Source organism: Engystomops pustulosus, chromosome 2, assembly GCF_040894005.1.
Source record: "Engystomops pustulosus chromosome 2, aEngPut4.maternal, whole genome shotgun sequence".
In the NCBI taxonomy this organism is placed as follows: Eukaryota; Metazoa; Chordata; class Amphibia; order Anura; family Leptodactylidae; genus Engystomops; species Engystomops pustulosus.
This window is the reverse complement of record NC_092412.1, coordinates 109994455-110017131: the sequence shown is the minus strand read 5'-3', so window position 1 is coordinate 110017131 and position 22677 is coordinate 109994455. Positions and strand designations below refer to the sequence as shown.

The following is a 22677-nucleotide window of genomic DNA, read 5'->3' as shown; positions in this document are numbered from 1 at the left end:
CTTTTCTTGTCAAAAATAATTAAAATAATTAAAGCTGCAACTAATGCATACTGCACTATATGCAGTTTGCCTGTGTATAGTGTAAAGCGGGCCTGTTCTATATGAGTCTGGCGCCCTCAGCTCTGACAGAGTGCACTTTTATCATGGGGCATGCGATACACTTCTGTTGGACTTTGCATGTTAAATCTGGTGCACAACCCAACTGAGCACTGGAATGCCCCCTTCAGTGCACAAAGGGGTTACGTGCGACACATATGTGTTGCGGACACTTCTTAAATACCTGTGCATGCAGTTTGCAGTAGAAAGAACGTGCAAAGTCCACCAGAAAACTGGTGCACAGAGATTAGTAAATGTGGGCCAATGTGTATACTAAAAGTAATTGCTTATGTGTATGTACAATAAAATGAGAAAAACAAACTATTTGAACAAAATCATTTGCATGTAATGAACACGGTATATCTATTCTTACAGTGTTAGATGGTGAAGATCAGCTGACAGCTTTACAACTCCTTATTTACCTCCTACCTCCTTGTAACTGTGATACTCTACATAGATTGTTACAGTTCCTGTCTACTGTGGCTAGCCATGCAGAAGACGCAACTGATAAAGAAGGGCAAGAGGTGAGAGAACAATGGGGCACATTTACTAATAACGACAGTATTATAATCGACAAAAATGATCAGTGTCAGATGATGTATGATAAATCTGGTGTAGACTTTCTAGTCTAACTTTACACCACCTATATTTGTTGATGTTCATGGACAGTTGGATGTTACATAACCTTTCATCTGCAGGCATTTTATTGTCAGGAATATTTGTCTAATGAGGTAAAAGACAGGAGGCTTCGCTTTACATATCAATAAAGAAGAGCAGAACTTTTAATAGATGTATATTGGTAAATTACCTAATATCCTGTCCCCCACACTTACACACACATTACAAAAACATGAGGAAAAGTGGCCAATGCCTTTAAATCTTCCAGAATATATATATATATATATATATATATATATATGGATTAGAACTTACTTATATATTTAAGAACTTACAGAAGAAATACAGAGAACTTATTTAGAACTGTATTGATGTCCTTTTAGTTTTGCTAACCTACCCAAGAAATAAGCAATAGAGCTCTTGAGAAGGTAGTTGCTCATAAAATGCAGTTATGTGCATACTGATCATGTTTTCCTCTATCTAATGTGATTTTTATTAGATTACTGGGAACAAAATGACTTCATTAAACCTGGCAACAATATTTGGGCCTAATTTGTTGCACAAGCAGAAGTCGTCTGACAAAGAGTTTATGGTTCAGAGTACTGCCAGAGCGGAGGAGAGTACGACCATTATCTCTGTGGTAAAGAAGATGATTGAACATTATGAAAACCTCTTTATGGTAAGTCATCCCTGAATGAACAGAAAAGGTTTGTTTATAAAAGTTTAACAGTTTTTATAAAGCATCAAATTAGTTATTATCATTTTGGCTAAATACTGCAAAAAAGGGTTTCAGTATTCATTTGTTTGTATTAGTTTAATGAATATTTTAGATTTGAGTTCACGTCACTTTAAAATAACAATATGGGATTCCCAGAATTAAGAGGTTGTTTTTTACAAGTTAGTCAACTAAAAATATGTGCACATATGAACTTCATCTTAACTGAGAATTTCACGAATTGGTTCATGTGAACTAGACAGTGCTTGTGCTAGACACCGGTATTTATCATATCGTGCGTGTAGTTTTCCTTAGTTTTTATTTAACTAAGGCTACATTCACACAAACGTATAGGGGACGTATATATGGCTGAGTATATACGGCGTATATACGTCCCCCATACACTTCTATGGCCTTGCTGTACGGGAGCAGTACAGTGCCGCACACAGTTCCGTAGCCAGTAGAAAGATAGGACATGTCCTATCTTTCGACGGAATACGGCGCCGTGCTCTGTGTATTCCTATGCAGAGGGGTGCGGGTGAGCTGAGCTCATCCCCTGCTCCTCTCCGCAGCGCCGATACTACGGTACAATGGGCATACATCGTGTGAATGTAGCCTAAAAATATAGCATTCTTCTTCTTAGCATTCCTTCTCAAAAGTAGTTGTAGATAATGCTTTCTAACAATTTAAATAGGACTGGATTGGAGCAAACAGAGGCTGACCTTCCAATAATGACAGTAATAATATATATTACAGTAGTAGAAGTGATATTGTTATGTGGACATTGTAAGTCTATAAGTCAGTGTCCTAAAAGAATACACTTAATGTTATAGTGTTTTGCTGACGAATATATTACTGACACAGCTAAGCCAAATGCTTCTTTCCTTACTTTTCAATTGATGTCTGTAACCGGGAAATAATAACAATGGAAAAACATTACACAAGTAACTTTGATGTGAAGCCAACTACATTACTGTTTCCCATCATACATTAAGTATTGCAAATGAGCATAAAGGAACCGTAATTAAAAATCTAATGGCAGAACAATATAGAACATCACTCTGTACCGTGTTATTTCTGGTTAAAGACCAAGGGAAATACTTTACTCCTACCACTGGCATGTAATTAGCTTTCTATACATTTCATATTGTTCATACCCCTTAATGACTGCCATATTGGGGAACTACTTTCAGGGTAGTTCTTCTGATGTGCTAGGTTTTTATAGTGGCACATCATAAGACGACTGATGAAGTCCCAGGGTCAACATCTGCAAAGAGTTTGTATGTTCTCTCCGTGTTTGTGTGGGTTTCCACCGAGTCCTTCGGTTTCCTCTCACACTGCAAAACATACTGGCAGGTTGATTAAATTGTGAGCCCCATTGGCTCACAATTTAATCAACCTGCCAGTATGTGCTGCCAGTATGTGCACTATAATAATAAAGGATTATTATTATTATTATGAAGAGTGTTACACTAAGATTGCATTCACACAACCGTAGCCTGATGTGTGCTCGCCCGGCGACACATCGGCACATGGCAGAGGAGGAGGCGTTACCCCTCTCCTCTCCATAGGAAATATTGGCACACAGCCGTACAGACAAAGATACAACATATACTATCTTTTTCTCGTGTATAGTGTGGTGGCACTGTACCGCCGCCATGTGCCTATTTCGGTCTATGGGGAGATATATACGCCGGCAAGGTTGCCACCATATATATGCATCGCCATGACAGTCCTGTGAATGTAGCCTTTCAGGATTAGTGAACATTCCAGAGGTTGGATGTGCAAAATCTAGCAATACACTATAACATACTATGGGGATTCAATTTGAAATAGATTTTTGACATTGGATATTATTCTATGGATATTCTCAGCCATGGAAGTGGAAGGGATTTTTATTTATATTAACTATACGTTTTTTGATTTAATGTAGGTGCCTCCTGATTTACAGAATGAAGTTCTCCTCAGCCTTTTAGAGACTGATCCTGATGTAGTGGATTACTTACTCAGAAGAAAAGCTTCTCGGTCATCGTATGTATTTTATATCATCAGACATTTTTAGAAAAAAATTTCTAAAGAAAAGTATACATTTCTAACGACATCTCATTAGAAACTATATTGTTTGTACACAGGACCTATAGGCATTAATTTTCATTGGACACAAACAGTGTCTGCTATGAATTCAAGTGTATTCAGACCTCATTAAAAGTCAGATATATTATTGTTTATATATTACGAGATGGTCAAAACTTTTGTAGATATACTAGAATTTGTGGTGAGCTTGAAAGATAACCTACAAAATCATTTCAGCTAGAATCATATATTTTCCCTGCATTTAAAATTGTCTAGACTCATGCGCTATAATACATTGTAAACAATAACCAAACCTAAAATTGACTAGGCCCAAAGGAACAATAAATGTATGAAATGGAGGCAAATATAATGGATACGCCATACATGCTTAAAAGTGCGATTGTAATTGTCAGGAATCTACTCTCTCGATCCTTGGCGATTTTGAGAATCAATTGACTGATGGACCAGTGTTTTTCCTTTCTTTGCTCTCAGAACACTGGGGCAAATTTATCAAGCTGTCTTAAAGTCAGAATATTTCTAGTTGCCCATGACAACCAATCACAGCTCTCCTTTAAAATATTCATGAGCACCGGTAAAATGAAAGCTGAGCTGTGATTGGTTGCCATGGTCAACTAGAAATATTCTATGAATATTTCAGGCAGCTTGATAAATCTGCCTCACTGTGTGCAATTGTGAGGCAGTTGGCTTTTTTTAAAGAAACCTTCCCACACTCTCTCTTTGCAATAAGCAACCAAGAACATGAAACTTGTTATTAGACCTGCTGATTATTTGGTGTTTGGTGGAAGGCAGTTCCTGAAAAAGTTGGAAATTTTATGTAGCATATCCAGTTATCAATGACGATTAGTTGAACAATCTAAAAAAGTGTTAGCTTCTTGTTCTTTTATTTGAGGTTTGTAAATGCTTTTACATGCTAAATGTGGACATACTGGGGCTTGTTCACTAAGGGTCGCAGATCGCACTTTATATGGAAAGTTCGCTGTTTTTTGAATTTGCGCAGCTTTGTCAGGTATTTAATAGGGGTTAGCACTGGGATTGTGTCACACGCGATCGGTTTTTGGCACAGCTGCGCTGGATTTCATATGACAGAAATTGGGGGGCGTTCGGTCCGACAATCCGACTGATTCGGATTGAGCGCGGGATTTAACTTTAAAATTGTGTCTCAAGACAATGCACTTACATGCATCAGGAAGAAAAAAGTGAACTTCAGTGGACTTGAGCGAGGAAGCGACACATGCAGGATATCGGGTGCACGATCTTAGTGAATCGCGACACAGTGCATTGTCGTCGTACAATGCACTTTAGGTGAACTCAGACGGACTCAGACGGACAAATTAAACCTCCCCCACTATCTATCTATATGAAATAAGATTTGTGTTGTTTTGCATAAAAGCTCTTATATAGAAGAAAATTGATAATTTTATGTTTATGTATTTAGGTCAATGCGTGTTTCACCATTGTTTTTAAGAGCTATGGGATTGTAGGACATAGGAACACGTCGCGTTACTATACTTACACTTTTGCTCAGCGTTGTTTTCTTGAAATCCTAGTATGTGTAACATAATGGGGGTTTTTTTATGGACTGTCTCAGAGAGAATAAGAAATATATAAGCAAATGGCAACTAGGCTGCAGGCATCGAATTGTGTTCTATAATAAAACGAGTGATTTGTTTGGTACAGTTTTTTCCAGCATGACTATATAAGTGAAATTAGCAGACCAGATTATTAAGTAGTTTTGTGTAAAAAGATTCAGTGCAACTTGTAACTTACTGATTAAAAGTTTTAAGTTAAAAGGGTTGGCCACTTTTCAGTAAATCTCTTCTGACATGTCTCTACATGTATTTGTACCTGTGGCTTTGCCTCCAATAAAAGCTGCATCTTTTCCCTGTTCTCAGAATGCTGCCCTCTGCATTCACACAGCTGCAGTCTCTGTCTCTGCTCCAGGATGTCCATATGATGTCACCCTCTCTCTCTTCTCAGACTCTGTCCACACTGACAGGAACAGGGAGAGGGAGGAGGGAGTGGGATGTGTCATATTATCCTGCTGTAGTCTATACCTATACAGCAGAGATCAGAAACGTAAAGAAAGAAACGTAGAGGTTCTACACACATTAGAAAAGTAAGTAGCAAGGCTGCTTAATCACTTGATGAAAAATCAGGGATTGTCTACAAGGCAGTAAAGGTATGTGGGCAACTTATGTAAAGTTGTGGCCACCCCCCTTTTTTTATAAATAAAATAAATTTAATTTAAACTGTTCCTGGTCTATGACATGCTCCTTGCAGATTAGACTGCAAAATCTGCACATTAAAGTCCATTTTTTTCACAGCCAATTTTCACCAGTTTAGCATCCATTTTTCACTGACTAAAGTCTCTGAGTAATCCATTAAAGATGTATCTGACTTGGACATGCTATACTTCTAAACAGAACCGACACATAGTCCATTAAAAAAATAATGGACATGTGCCTGATTCCATTAAAAAAGAATGCATTTAGTGCAGCTGCCCTTGGGTTGTATTTTGGACAGAAACATTTCAAGTTTTCTGTTTTCCTGCTTATTCTGAAGAATCAGGAATGTACCAGTTGGAAACTTGTATCTTTAAACCAGCAGAAATCTGCTAGTAAGTGTCTCTTGTGCTTTAGAACATTTATGTGCTAAAATAAACATTTATTTTTTGGGTACATAAGAGAAAAGTGATGCCTGATAGGCAGGACCATGCAATTCCTACTGTACTGAATTGACATATTTGTTAAATCATATCCTCAGTAAATATATCCATATAGCTGTCATCCATGACTCAGTGACCAGCAGTCCGGATCCTCTCTGCACTGACCTTAGAAAAGTAAAGAAAACCATGACTTTATAAAGTACATACAATAACAGCATGATATCATAGACTGAAGAGGACTGAGTAAATAGCAGATGTAGCTCTAAAAAGGGCGGTTTCAGATCAACGTCCAGGCACAATGCCAGAATACTGGGGTCAAGAACTGAGTTCTGAGTAAAGAAATTTAGAAAGTTGGGAATGGCATGTATTTACACAAATACTAGTAGTCTGTGGAGATTTTATATTTTTATTAAACAAAACAAATAGGATAAACTTGGGTGAGAAACCTTAGGATGATCCTCATAGGAAAACATATTAAAGGGAACCTGTCATCAGCAATTGACCTAATAAACCCCTACCAGTATATTGTCAAACAGCGTAATAACTTTGAAGTGAGATGTAAATTGGTTGTGTAAAGTCAAGCAGGCAGGGAGTTTAACACTGAAGTCAAGGTGGGGAGCTCTGAATGTCTCCTCACCTGCGATTGACATCATGCATTATACTTTGGGAGCCCTGTTTAGTTATATATCTGGATGCAATGCCATTAATTACAGCAAAGGGGGCTTTTTGAGGAAGAAAGAACATAACTTCAGTGTGAAATATCTGCCTCTTGAGTTTATACAACCAGTTTACATCTCACTTCAAAGTTGATTTTCTAGATGATGCCACCATGCTGAATCATAAAAAGAAACCCAATCTGAGGGTGTTCAGCTGCTTGACAACATACAGGTAGTGGTTTATTAGGGCCATTTCTGCTGACAGGTTCCCTTTAATGCTTGCTTAGGCAATTCCAATATAAGATTTTTTGTCTTGTATGACAGTTTATGTTAGTGTTTGTAAATCCTCTAGCATTTCCTAAAATTACGGTAATACCAAAATCATCATTTTTAATGTGCAAGTTATAAAAGACTACAGCCTAGAATGTTTACCTAAGTAATGGCTTCATATCTATGTGATCAATAGGATAGATAGATACAGTAGAAAGATAGATAGATACATGTGTCCTTATTTTTGGAGCAAAATAGGTCTCTGTGATAATGCTGAAAGTGAATCTTCCAGCTCCCAAATCCAACCGGTAATAATAATGAAGTATTTTTTGGTGCACTTTAAAGGCAACCTGTCGTGTTTATTTGGGATACTTTTCCGGGAATTGTTGTACATTCCTTATCATGGATGTCAAAAAAACCCAGTGTATATTTATCCTGCTCTGGTTTCTGAATTGTTTCCGTTCTTCCATTCTTTGGTAATGAGATATGATTTGAACAATCCATGGTCTTCTTGGACTACTGTATGTAATTTTCCCAGGTATCACAAATAAAGTCCAATGTTCCGAGGACACCATGGATTGTCTTAAATGGGTCATGTGAGTCCAGCTGGGTGCAGCAGCTGTAAACCATGAGTACCAGCTTGACACAGAAGTCAGAATTTGGAGCAGGGTAAGTAGACTTACACAGAAACAAAAACAAAATCTCAGGGCCAAAAATAACGACAAGGGATGCAACAATTGGTGTGTTACCACTACAAGCACAGCAACAAGCCCACTGGGATAAAGATAAAAATTAAATTTTCTCCAATGTCATTGATAAATCTGCCCCAGTATGTTTCCTAGTTTTTCCTTTTTCTTTCCATCCATCTGTCCAAGAAGTTAATTCATGTGTTATTTATTTAAATGATAGATGTTGTTTTATCTTCCTTTTGTTAATCAGTGAAACTTATGGACATACTACTAGGTTAGGAAGAGGTCAGGTGACAGCTTCGTGCTTGACAAATCACTTAGAAAAACACATAACCAAACAGTAGCCGCCTTGAAGGCAGCACATACAATAATGTGAGAAAAGTGTAACCAATAGGTACATTGTAAGATTTTGTAACGTAGCAACAGGTAGGCTTAATGTAATTTCATAAAATGAGTCACAACTCCCACACAACTTAAATGTCACAAAGACTAAAGAACCTACTCTGTGTATTATAATGAACCCTAAGCGACAATGAAACTGTACAGAATGTATCGCTCCATGTGGCATAAAATAATAGTCTTTACCTCTACATTATGTTTGTACCTTATCTTTTAAATCACAGCTAAAATGCCTTTTAGAACTTTGAGAAAAAGTAAATGTGGTGACAAAAGACTTAAATATTCTGCAATATTCAACTTTGGCAGCTTGTCTGTAATATCATGTTTACAAGTAGTGATCATGTATACTTAAAGGGAACCCGTCATTAAGTTTTCACTATTAAAACTAATGATATGTTCTCACAGAAGTCTTCTTATTTTTCCCATTCAGTTAGTTTTATAAAAATCCATATATTGTTTTATACAAAAAATTGCTTGTTGCACCTTGCCAGCAGACTCACCATGTCACAAGGGGAGTATTATCTCCCTCATGGCCTCCTCACTCTTCCCAAGATATGAAATATGGATTTCTACAGTAAAAAATGAATAGGAAACAGTGAGAAGACTTCTGTGGGAACTTACCACTAGGTTTGATGTGCAAACCTGATGACAGATTGATGTCCAAATAAATAGCATAAGATTTATTAAATTAATTTTACCATTCTCTTGCAAAAATGGTGGGATAAGCCATTATATGGTATGGTGAGACCCACAAATGAATCATACCAATACACAGCGAAGATTTAAGACACAATGGGGATGGTAGTAAAATGGGACTGATCTGGCTGGAAAGTGGTATTCGCTAATATACTACAGCTCACTCCAAACCTTTGGAGCAGAGTAGTTGAACCATTTGGTAATATAAGGTTTGACAACAGATGCTGCAAAATAATAACCAAGCAAGGTCCACTTTGACAAATTATACTTTCTGGTCTAAATTTACTCTGTTTTTTTTATATGATTAATGCATCTACTCAAATCTCTTTATGCAACACACCATAAGGGGGTTATCTGGGGTACTAAAATGACCTTTTTAATTACCTTTTTAATTGACCTTTTTAATTACAGCAGGTCTTGAAGAAGGTGATTTTAGTTACCCCAGATAAACCCTTTAACACAACTTGACATGGTAATACATGATGAAATGCTTTGCCATGCTTCACACTCCTGCTGCAGCAGCTGTAGGTATTGATATCCCTTATAATGGCACTGGCTTTATGGATTGTAATAGCAGTTGGGTTATCTCACTGTAGTTATTAGTTATTGACAGAGGCAGGGCATAATAGGTTCCCAACTGGGATCTTTGGACCATACACTATGAAGACACATGAATAGCAGTGCTTTAAATTAGCAAATGAGCCATCAAGTCTTGAAGTACGCTCCTTACACATAAATAGATCTCTTTCAAATGAATCTGTCTGTATTTCCAATATATATATATTTGTCTTTTTCCACAAAGGCACCAATGATCATTGCTGATGTACACTCACCGGCCACTTTATTAGGTACACCATGCTAGTAACGGGTTGGACCCCCTTTTGCCTTCAGAACTGCCTCAATTCTTCGTGGCATAGATTCAACAAGGTGCTGGAAGCATTCCTCAGAGATTTTGGTCCTTATTGACATGATGGCATCACACAGTTGCCGCAGATTTGTCGGCTGCACATCCATGATGCGAATCTCCCGTTCCACCACATCCCAAAGATGCTCTATTGGATTGAGATCTGGTGACTGTGGAGGCCATTTGAGTACAGTGAACTCATTGTCATGTTCAAGAAACCAGTCTGAGATAATTCCAGCTTTATGACATGGCGCATTATCCTGCTGAAAGTAGCCATCAGATGTTGGGTACATTGTGGTCATAAAGGGATGGACATGGTCAGCAACAATACTCAGGTAGGCTGTGGCGTTGCAACGCTGCTCAATTGGTACCAAGGGGCCCAAAGAGTGCCAAGAAAATATTCCCCACACCATGACACCACCACCACCAGCCTGAACCGTTGATACAAGGCAGGATGGATCCATGCTTTCATGTTGTTGACGCCAAATTCTGACCCTACCATCCGAATGTCGCAGCAGAAATCGATACTAAGCAGACCAGGCAACATTTTTCCAATCTTCTACTGTCCAATTTCGATGAGCTTGTGCAAATTGTAGCCTCAGTTTCCTGTTCTTAGCTGAAAGGAGTGGCACCCGGTGTGGTCTTCTGCTGCTGTAGCCCATCTGCCTCAAAGTTCGACGTACTGTGCGTTCAGAGATGCTCTTCTGCCTACCTTGGTAGTAACGGGTGGCGATTTGAGTCACTGTTGCCTTTCTATCAGCTCGAACCAGTCTGCCCATTCTCCTCTGACCTCTGGCATCAACAAGGCATTTCCGCCCACAGAACTGCCGCACACTGGATGTTTTTTCTTTTTCGGACCATTCTCTGTAAACCCTAGAGATGGTTGTGCGTAAAAATCCCAGTAGATCAGCAGTTTCTGAAATACTCAGACCAGCCCTTCTGGCACCATCAACCATGCTACGTTCAAAGGCACTCAAATCACCTTTCTTCCCCATACTGATGCTCGGTTTGAACTGCAGGAGATTGTCTTGACCATGTCTACATGCCTAAATGCACTGAGTTGCCGCCATGTGATTGGCTGATTAGAAATTAAGTGTTAACGAGCAGTTGGACAGGTGTACCTAATAAAGTGGCCGGTGAGTGTATGTGCAGTAGGAATACAAGACCGGTGTAAGCATGCATTTCGGAAAGACAGTTATGTGTTCAAAGTGCATAAAGAGCTCTTAATGACAGAGATATTAATTTTTAGATTCCCTATATATTTTTTGAAGGAGTGTGCCTGTCACATTCTTAGACAACTTAATCATCTTTTCCAGTTTTCTTTATGTGTCATATATATTTATTTATTTATCAATATATCTATCCATGTACCTAACTCATAAATAAGCACAGCTAATTATTTATAAGCTTCCTTTGTTCTACAAATAAACCCCCTCTGGTGGGAACGTGACAGCCCTGCCATGAGGCATTTTGTGACCCCTGCATCCCAGTCAAGATTACAGTTTATTCTTGTGCACCATATAAGATACATAACATTGACTCCCGCAGTTTAGCCAATGACTACAGCACTGATAAGACACTGGTAAAAGGGCTATTTAACAACTTCTAAGCGCCCACTCAAGTACTTCATAAAGACAAATTTCTTCCAGCCATGAGTTGTTACTACTAAATTTGCCATCCGCATATATTCGCCTCCTGCAGTACAGTATATTCTCCTCCATAGTGAGCCCCTAAGTTCCAGTACCACAGTTCCAGTATAGCATCCCCTAAATAATGATATGATAATGATATATTAAAAAATATATACATCTCACACCACAACTATACATATGTTTATATACTATAATAATGATAATTAAGCTTTATTTTAATATAGCACCATCATATTCTGCAGCGTTGTACAGATCATGGGGTACATATAAAAATAACAAGACGTTACATAGTATTAATAGAATCCGATGAAACAATAGGAGTGAGGGCCTTGCTAGCAAAAGCTTACAGTCCATTCTTTATGTAGAGTAATCCAGCTCTACAATGAATTATTATATTTATTGCCCTATAATAAATTTAGTCTCCCCATAATAATTTATTATGACCACATAATGAATACAATATTGTACCCTAAATAAATTGAGAATATGAATTATATATTACTACTACTATATATACTACTTTACTGCTAGCTGCTGTAGTTTTGTGCAAAATCCATGTGAACATTCAAGGTAAACAATTGCTTGGTCTAGGTAGTGTGCAAGCCCACTCTGCAAACCGATTGCCCCCTCTTCATGCCCCCTTGGCGTGGCGATGTCTGGTATGGGAAAATTATTACAATTTGTGGTGTTTTGCCAGTAATTGCAATTATTTAATGTCCTTTAAGTTGTCCATTCCTCCTCTCCCCATCACTATACCATCTATCCATTTATCTCTCTCTCCCTATATATATATATATATATATATATATATATATATGTATCGTGATTTTATTTCTTTTCCACATTAAAGCATTTTTGTTCGTCCCTATCAGTCACAACAATTCTTCTGCTGTGTGTCAGTGCATATTTTAATCAAGTTGTGCTCTTTTTTGTCTGCGGTGCAGACCTACAACCCTCATCCTTAAACATTTTATCAGCTGTCTTTAGCTTTACTGCATTCCTCTCCATTTTCTGCAAGCAATTAGAGCTGATGGCAGGATATGAGTGGCTCTCCCCTTCTCCCCATTTCCACTGCGTGCCAATACAGTTGTGTAACACACCTCCACGAAGCACTGTTTGTCTTTCAGATTCTTAATTGGAACAATATTTGCCATTTCCCTGCTTTTATGTCTTCCAGTTGACCTCAAGATAATGTGCTTTTGCAGTACTGTTGATTTTTTCATGCTTATTTCTCAAGAATATTATTCACTACAAAAGACCTTGTATATACCAAGCATATGATCCTTTTCTTAATTGATTATTTTTGCTAACGAGGTCTTCTGAAGCATATGTACGGTATGTCCTATGTATTAGATCACCTGGAACCATTTTTCAATATAAACCTGTGTTAGAACTTTCAGTTCTTCCTATTATGTATTGTTTGAATTCAGATTAAACAGCAGTGCTTGCCTGCCCCCTAGTGGTGAGTTCTAGGCATAATATTTTATACTTCTCTAGATTGTAACAAAGAAGCAGTTTTACTTAACCAACCTATACAGAAGTAACAACTACACCTTTCATAAATTAGACTAGAGTTATCACAGAGCTCGATAATCTGTAAAACATAACACAACGTTCCTAAGTATCTCCAAATGTCCTTGTAGAAACACATAAACTAAATACAACTTTTATAACAATGTAAGTTTGCATGATTGTCTATGAAATCAGTTTACTGATAACTTTTTATATACTTTTCTTGTAGGAGTCCTGAATTATTGAGATCTGATGGCTCTTTTTCGATTGAAGGAAGACACTCATCTACAGACTCTAATAAGGCATCCAGTGGAGATGTGTCTCCATATGATAATAATTCCCCAATACTATCTGACCGATCTGCAACTGCAAGGCAAGAAAATAGCGCTGAGAAGTTTTTAAAGGCTGCGGATCACCACACATTAGTTAGTCATTTACTCTCCAAGACAAAGGAAAATGCCTCAGCACCATGGTGTTCGAAAGGTAGGCTCTAAATCCTTCATTTTAACTGGTTGTGATTTCAATGATTACGTTCAGAATTCCTCGACTTTACATTATATTACAATACATGTATATGTATTGCAGATAACACACCACAGGAAAACCTTGACATATGGGGAACATGGCATTCAACACTAAAATCAGCATCAAAAGATCAAGGAATAACAGGTACAGAACATTGTAATGTGCATTGTTGCTTGGAAAGTTTATGTGAAAAGTGGGATTGAAAAATTACTGACAAGGTTTCCTGGGACTGTGATCTTAATGGCCTAATATTAGATTAGTGGGGGTCCAACACTGGGCACTCATACTGAAGGTTTAATTTAAGGAACCTTTGCCACCAAATCTAGCAAAGTCTAGAACACTCTGTGTAGTGACCATTACTACATATTACAGCTCAGCTCCCATGTAAGGAAATAGGAGATGAACTGCAGTAATCTCTGCAGTACCACTTGACAGTATGCAGAGCTAGAGAAAGAGAAATGTCCGATCATGCCTTAAAACAGCCAGGATGAAGGAATGTAACTCAACAAATACTGTGGTAGGAACCTTTTTTATATGGAAATTTTAAAAAATTAATGCTCTCAACTCCCCAAAGACTGCATATTGTTTCTCTAAAGACACAGTGTGGAACATTTTGTTCCTTAAAGGTAACCTGTCACCACATATTTTACAGATACAGCTAGTGGCAGGTTCCCACATTTTTCACAAATAGAGCCCTAGTAACTAACTGACAACCTTCTATCTAAAAATTGTTCCCCTCAGATATAATTAACATTATAATTTTACCTGGAATCCAGTGATATCTGTAGCGAGTTGAGGTAGACATGGCCTCCTTGAGCTGACATCATCACAGGTCCTTTAGCATCCTCAGGCTGCATCCAGGAGCTCATCCCTTTCTTAGCATTCAGCAATAATGTCATGTGGCCAGAGTGACATCATCACATGTCCTTTAGCCCCTTAACATTAGCAAACTGTACTCCATTCATATGTATATCTGAAATTAAATCACAGAATGCCTGCATGGACTTCTACTCCTCTCCATACCTTCATGCAGGCATTCTGGGATTTCATTGATTAGATATATATGCATAGGGTACAGTTTGCTAATGTAAAGAGGCTAAAGGACCTGTGATGATGTCAGCCTTATGAGGCCACCATCCCCCGACTGTCTATAGATATCCCTGGATACCAGGTAAAATTATAAAGTTGATTATATGGGGATCTGAGAGAAACCATTTTTAGCTAAAATAAGGGTGTTAGTTAGTTAGTAGGGCGCTATAGGATCCTGCTTCTAGCTGTATTTTTGTAAAACGTGGTAACAGGTTTCCTTTAAAGAATATCAGTAATAATATAAAATAAAAATGACAGATGAGACGTTCTGAATTGATAAACCAGATATTCTATTAATATGTTTTTACATTAATCAATTTTTCAATCCTTATAATGTTGCTGAAATGTTGTTGCAATGGTCATCCTGTAATATATATTTTATTTTATTTTAGGTTCATATGGGAATATCTATGAGAGTAGTTCCTTACATCAGGGGCCATACTCTCTTTCACAAAGTAACCTGACACAGAACTTGACTTCATGTAAAAACTCAACTGCTGAAGTAGACAGTGGCAAGCCAAATATACGAAGGACACAAACCACAACTGCCCTTCAGGACTGCAGACAACATAATTCAGTCACACGTGCTAGCAGTACTCCGCAAACAGAGACATCCAGAAGGAACCTTGAACATAGGTCAAGATGTGAACAACACTCACCCTTAAGCAGTACAGAAAAAGTCATGGAGGACAATACACAGACAACTTGCACTCAAAATAGGCCACCACCTTTAAATTTACGACATTCTGATGTTAACAGAAATGAATCAAGACTCCCCCCACCCTACCCTGGCTCCTTAAAGCAAGGTGCATCTCAACCACAGCGATCCCCAGTCTTTTCAGCTGAACAGGCCCTATGGAGACTACCAAGGTCTGAGACAGTTGTTGGGTCATCTTTAGGACGGACTCAGCCCCCTGAGCAATCTCTTCAAAGTAGACAGACTTCATTGAAAGCTTCTGCCAACAACCAAAACAGTAAAACCTTAACAGATCCAGACTGGCAAGAATGGCAAAGAGAAAGATGGCAGATATGGGAGCTTTTGTCTGCCGATAACCCAGATACACTACCTGAAACCCTAGTATGACGGTTCTTACATACTAAACTCACAGAGGCTGATATAGTGAACTAGAGCAAAGAATGATTTTGTCAAAAGTGATCTTTTTATTTTTTTACACATTTTTAATTTTCATTTTAAAAGATTTGCGCCTATGCTTCATATCACTGCCAACATCCCATTTGTTACTTTCCTTACCCAAGTACTAGCACATACTATTGCCAATGCTGAAGTACTTGTATTTCTTGTGACTAAGCTTAAAGAAATGTGGCCAAATTGCTTTATTTGTACATTCCCTAGAAATGCATATTCTACAGTGTGTAATGGTTGTTACTTGTAGGCACATACAGAAAAGAATCTACCAAATTAATTTTTTTATATTTTGTCACTGCACTTGTTTTGTTATTTTGATCCTTTTTATATCAAATATGCACAAGCTGGTTTATGTGCTTTGAAACTTCTTTGAATTGAACAGTTCCTTTAAAGGGAACCTGTCATCAGCAATTGATCTAATAAACCGCTACCAGAATATTGTCAAGCAGCACAACCCCTTTCTAGTTTTATTTCTTTTATGTCCAAGTGTGGTGGCATCATCCAGAAAATCAGCTTTGAAGTGAGATATAAATTAGTTGTGTAAAGTCAAGGAGGAGGAGTGTTTAACACTGAAGTCAAGATGGGGAGCTCTGAATGCCTCCTTCTCTGTGATTGACATTGTGCATCTATTTAGTGATGTCTCTTGATGCAGGTCCATCAATTTCAGTGAAGGGGACTTTCTGAGGAAGAGAGACCTTTGAGTTCAGTGTTAAACTCTCCACCTCCGTGACTTTATACAACCAATTTACATCTCACTTCAAAGTAGATTTTCTCGATAATTCCACCACACTGGGTCATAAAAGAAACATGATCGGGAAGGTGCTTGACAACATACTGGTAATGGTTTATTATTGTCCATTCCTGCTGACAGGTTCCCTTTAAGTTATGCTTGAAAAGCTATCCAAGAAACAAGGGATATTGTAAGGCCCCTTCATAACTAAATCGTATTCATGCATAGCTGTACATAGAAAAAAAATCTACTAGTCAGATTTCAGGCCAAGCCTACATACAGCAGAGGGACTTAAGCAGTGGTTCTGTGCAAAGAACTTGTTAACACTTCAGTACTGCCCAGCCACCTTACATGCTGGTCTAAGTACAGTGGGTAAGTACAGTTATAATACAACTTATATTATAATATATACAAATATACATATATAAATATATATTTATCTTGTGTAGTTTCCTGTATTGTTTCCCAACAATAAACTGGAATTACTGTAGATTAGAAATATATATATTAAATATTGCACGTCATTAAAAGAGTGCTTCTTTATCCACTGTTCAGTACCTACTTTCTTTCAAATAGGAGATGCAAAGGCAATACATTGCTTTAAAATGTGATGCTGACTTTGAATGGAATTGAGCAGCAATACTGCACACAACCTGAGGACAAAGACAGCAGCCATGGTTTGTTACCACCTGTCCTCTAGGATGTGATATTATCATAGTGCAGCCCATTAATGTCACAAGCTTTGGGACTGGATCCAGTGAACGGACAGCAGATTCCTTTTAATGACGTTGCACAGATGTGATAGGTACAACAAATTGGTAACTGCTTGATGCATTATAAGCCATGTAGCTTTTGTGGTAAGGCCTGTATAAAGAGTTCACATGCAGACTGCATTCTTTTTTATTAAGTGTTGATAAATGTAATATATTGGGTATTTTTTATGTTGTCTTGTTCATGTATATATTATACATGTCTCATTGCACATACAGTATAGCACAGTATTATCCAGGTACTTTATAGCATTATAGAAAGTATTCAAGTAACCATTGTCATCCAAATTGTTCCCAATGAGGAGTCATTTTAACTCGCCATTGTTTTTTATTATTTTAGTTTTATGATGCAAAGTTTGAAAAAGTCTTACTCATTTTTAGGTTTAATATCAGGGAAATAAACATTAAGTATGCAATGTTCTTCAATAGGAACGCGGCAAAATGCACAAACTGAGTTAATATAGGGTATAAGTTAAACCCTCTCCTTTATATTAGGGAATTGCATCTAAATCAATTCTCTAATATATCACTGTACCTTCATCCCTTACAAGTGGGAGTGATAAGGAAAGTAGAGAAAATCAGCGTAAGGAAGTTAGATTTCTTTGCCATTTAGAGAATACGTCCAGGTAATATCTACTGGTACTCTGCTACCGTAACATTCTAGATGGATCTAGGCCCAATTTTCACAGTTCTCTAGGAATCACTCCAATCTCTCTTGTGCCAAATTCCATTATTCATTTTAATCCAGAGGTCCCGAACAAGATGTTGAAAGTATGTTTCTCCCATACTTATTAACAATGGTGAGGGGTATTCTCGTCTGGGCATTTACATTTAGTTTCATTAATCTTCCATATATAAACATTTTTTCAATTAGATGTTATAAAAAATTACCTGTGTGAAGATAATTTCTCATAAATGTAGCCATATGGTCCCTTAGAAACAAGACTGACTCCTTGGATATGTCCACCTTTGCTGGAGGAATTGCACAAAGAAACAAAAGGTTTTTGTATAACAAAATGTCCGGGAGTTACTGCAGGTCCCACAGCCATCCTGTGGTAATAATTGCTAAAGCCAGGTGGTCGAACAGGACTCAATAGCGCATGTCTGGCCAACGTTGCCAAAATGTGAGGTGGTCGTATCCGAGCAAACCATCTCGTTTCTAAGGAACAACATCACTACATTTATGAGAAATTATCTTCACACAGGAACATTTCATTTAATAACATCCAATCGAAGAAATGTTAACATATGGCAAATGAATTCAATTAAATGTAAATGCCCAGATGGGAAAACCCCTTTAAATCTCACTACTTCTTCCCTAGTAGTAGTTGTTGCCAGTCAACAATTAGTCAGGAACTTTCTAAAAGGATATTCTCTTGGACTATTGTATGCAGTCGTTTCACTTCACCAAAGCCCTGAATTGTCCCTGTTATCAAACTTCTCCTGTGTATATTTGGTGATTACCTGCCACCCTGTCCCATGGCATACTTCATATGCCATATATAACATCCCCCTTATTAGGATACTGTCCAGCAGTAGCATCCATTAATAATACACTGTCCAATAGACCACTTATTAAATACTGCCGAGCAGTAGCCCCTCATTAATAAAATGTCCACAGCAGTCCTTCATTAATAAAATGTCCACAGCGGCCCCAAATTAATAAAATGTCCACAGCAGCCCCTCATTAATGAAATGTCCACAGCAGCCCCTCATTAATAAAATGTCCACAGCAGCCCCTCCTTAATAAAATGTCCACAGCAGCCCCTCCTTAATAAAATGTCCACAGCAGCCCCTCATTAATGAAATTTCCATAGCAGCCCCTCATTAATAAAATGTCCACAGCAGCCGCTCATAAATGAGATGTCCACAGCAGAATGTCTAGGAGCAGAAATAGATCTGATGGTAGATTCCTCCCGCCTGTCTTTGCCCTAATCTGAAATTTAATAATTCAATCCTGGAACCTAACTTAACTTGCTTAAAACTTTACTTTAGTAATATGTAAATTAACTGCAGAGGCTACTGGGGCGTGGAGTAGCCTTAGCGCCCAGTGCTCGAGCAGGCTAGTACACACCACAGTAGCCTCTGCAGTAAATTTAAATATTACTAAAATAAAGTTTTGGTTACCTGGAATATTAAATTACAGATTAGGGCAGAGGCAGGCAGGAAGAATCTACCATCAGATCTACTTCTGATGGTAGATTCGTCATGGGAGGTTTCCTTTAAATATCCAGCAGCACCCAAAGGTTTCTTTGCCTCCAGCAGTCTTGTAATCATTTGTATGTATGTATTACACACATACAATTGATTCTCTTGCCCTCTCACTGACAGATGGCAGACTACAGGCCCCATTCATTTTTGGCCCCTGGACATGAGCCAATGTCTGCCTGGCTAAAAAGGGCAGCAAACAGGTAATCATTTCCCCCTGATTGCAGCCCATAATTCACATTCGGTTGTGTGCATGTAGCCTAAGTCCTTTATTAGTTCACGTCTAAAATCGTGGAATTGTTTTAATCTCATTTATGGTAGACCATGATTAAGAACTGAGAAGTTCAAGTCTGAAATGCATATTTCCTATGTTTTTCAACCATGTGTGTTTGTACCCTACGATTCTAAACATGAATAAAGAAAATAAAGAAAAGCGAATCTGCATTAGTTGGGGCACATTTACTAAGGGCGTTGCACCAGTTTTCTAGCAGATTTTGCACTTTCTTTTTAGTGCAAACTGCTTGCACAGGTATTTAAGAAGTGTCTGCACCACATTTGTGTCGCATGCAACCCTTTTGTGGCACAGCTGCACTAGGCATCATGCAACACAAATTATGTGGCGTTTTGCTGCTCAGTCGGACCATGCTCCAGATTATCATGCAAAGTCTGACAGAATTGTGCTGCTGCCCCATGTTAAAGGTGCACCAAAAAAAAGTGGTGCACTCTGTCGGAGCTGTGCAGAGGGCGCCTGATTCTGACGGACACCAGAAATCCTGAGTCTGGTGCACCCTGCACACTACACAGGCAAACAGCATTTAGTGCAGTTGTCACTGTTGTTAGTAAATGTGCCCCATTATGTGTATTTTTTACCTGCATTTTATATTTGCATGTACCATATATACTCAAGTATAAGCCGACCCAAGTATAAGCCGAGGCCCCTAATTTTACCACAAAAACCTGGTTTGTGCTGAAAAACTAGGCTTATACTCGAGTATATATGGTACATGCATTTTTACCACATGCGTTTCTTTATTACCTCTTTTGTTTCACTTGACCTGACATCATTTCAAGCAAAAATCTGCATCCAATCCATATCATAATTTGGTTTAATGCAGATTTGATGTAGATTTTCACTCATGGACTACAATGTAAAAAAATGCATGCAAAAATCCAGAGAAGACGCTCAAGAAAAGTTACATGATCATTATTTTATTTTTTTCATTGAACAACAATGTATTGTCATTAGTTTTTTTTCAATCACACTCACTTTAATGCTACTATGTTACGTTGCAGATTGTCCGCAACAAAATCCACATGCAAAATTTATACTTAATCCGCAATGTGTGCAGATAGCCTTACTCTGCAGATCAGGAAATAATGGCGTAACCTGTTGATATTTTTTTTTTTTTAAAAGTGATTTTCTAAAACCAGTGTATGGGATTTAACTCAGTTTGTGCAGAAATTGTAAACTTTCTAATATGAAAGAGATAAGATGATTGGCTCTTGAGATCTGTTATTGTAATAAATTTCCATTGTACCTTGCTGCTGAGTGTCAATGACACAGTGCTGGGCAATTTGTGTCAGGCTTTTCAAGCAGGGAACATGTATGTTTGGATATTAAGGGAATATCTGTGCAAGTATGTTACTATATTGATACTAGTATTTAAAAGTGTATCTGTCGTTCTGCTACTGTACATAGAAATTCATGATGGGCACATGCTAGTAAGCTATCAACGTTAACCCTAAAAAATAAAAAAGCTTCAATAAAGAAGAGGAATATGTATTACCTAGTTTGTGTGTCACCTGATTTGTTAGAATTCCTGCATTGTGCATATACAATATGGGGCTTATTTATAAGGGCTTCTGCACCAGAAGCCCTGAAATGATCGTAAATGCAAATGCAAGGTAGTATTTGAGACTATTTTCTTCTTCATGCCAGCTCCGCACTAGTGGGGCGTGGAGTGGCATGAAGGGGATGCGGCTGGCGGCAGAGTGCGGTTCCTGTCCATGTACTAGTGCACACGCTGCAGCTAGCGACTTTTCACACCTAAAACTCAGCACAACCACCTGACGATTACATCAAGAGGCCTAAGGCTGGTGACACACATGGCGTTTGAACCCGTTTTTGGTCCGTTTTTTTAAGCAGTCCGTTAAAAAATGCATATGTTAAAAAACACATGCGTTTTTGAAAAACGCATGCGTTATTTGAAGATGCATCAGTTTTCCACAGATTTTACCAATTATCTTAATTAAAAATGGTCAAAAACAGATGTGTTTTCAAAAAACTCATGCGCTTTTTAACGCATGCGTTTTTTAGCGGACTGCTTAAAAACGGACCAAAAACAGGTTCAAAACGCCATGTGTGGCATCACCCTAAGCTTCCTTATGTATCCTGCTTTGCCTGAAGGGTGGTGGTGCTTTCATACGCAGGCGCACAAACACATGTTTTGTTGTCATGTCATTTTGAGATATGTTTGTCAACTTCTATGAAAGCCGTTCAGAAACGGCAATATTCTCTCTTTGGCAATCGGTAAATTATTTTAGTGAAAACTCATAGGAATGTACAGGAATAAAAACCGTGCCTATATTTTTCAGAAAACCCCATAACTAGTCCTTCTGTCACCACTGAAACCAGAAGGCTGCGCTCTATATCTAGTCTTAAAAGGAGTAGGAATGGCACTCGCCAAACTTTTTATTCAAAGTGCGTCCTTAGAAAACCGGAGTATATAACAGAAGTGGGAGAGAGGACATGCTTGGGAATATTCCCTTGTTGGTTGCTTGCCATTCCTACTCCTTTTATGACTTGATGAAGATGTTTTGAACATTCGAACAGAATAAAGCACCACCAACCGGATTTCAGCGCTTTTGCAACCTGCTAATGCACATAGCAGTACACAGCAGTGAAAAGAGAAAGCACCACATAGCAGTGACACCGTTCTTCTCTACTTGCACTAAAGACTGCATTCACAAATTGCATGACTGTTCCATTGACTTTGTGTTCCCAATGTGTTTACACTGTTAACATTGTTTTAACGCAGTGTAAATGTAATTGAATTGCATTTACAACTAGTTAACACACGCAACATCCAAAGCCAAAGACGCATGTTTTTCCTGACTGCTCAGCAGATGCTGGAATTTGCTGGGGTTTTAGGGTAAGGGTGATGCCACACATGGCGTTTTGAACCCATTTTAGGTCCGTTTTTAATCAGTCCGTCCAAAAACACATGCATTTTTTGAAAACG

General features: G+C 38.1%; 1 protein-coding gene across 3 annotated transcripts in view; it reads left to right on the top strand.

The window, feature by feature from the left end:
• Window positions 1-16472, top strand: part of ARHGAP6 (Rho GTPase activating protein 6) — a 381778-nt gene extending 365306 nt beyond the window's left edge. For all 3 annotated transcript variants that reach the window (XM_072135934.1, XM_072135935.1, XM_072135937.1), the window contains exons 8-13: window positions 472-620; window positions 1214-1393; window positions 3363-3460; window positions 13196-13449; window positions 13552-13635; window positions 14973-16472. In XM_072135934.1, coding sequence (XP_071992035.1) covers window positions 472-620; window positions 1214-1393; window positions 3363-3460; window positions 13196-13449; window positions 13552-13635; window positions 14973-15664 — 1457 coding nt within the window. In that variant the 3' untranslated portion in view covers window positions 15665-16472. The remainder of the gene's footprint in view (window positions 1-471; window positions 621-1213; window positions 1394-3362; window positions 3461-13195; window positions 13450-13551; window positions 13636-14972) is intronic.
• The last annotated feature ends 6205 nt before the right edge of the window (window positions 16473-22677 follow it).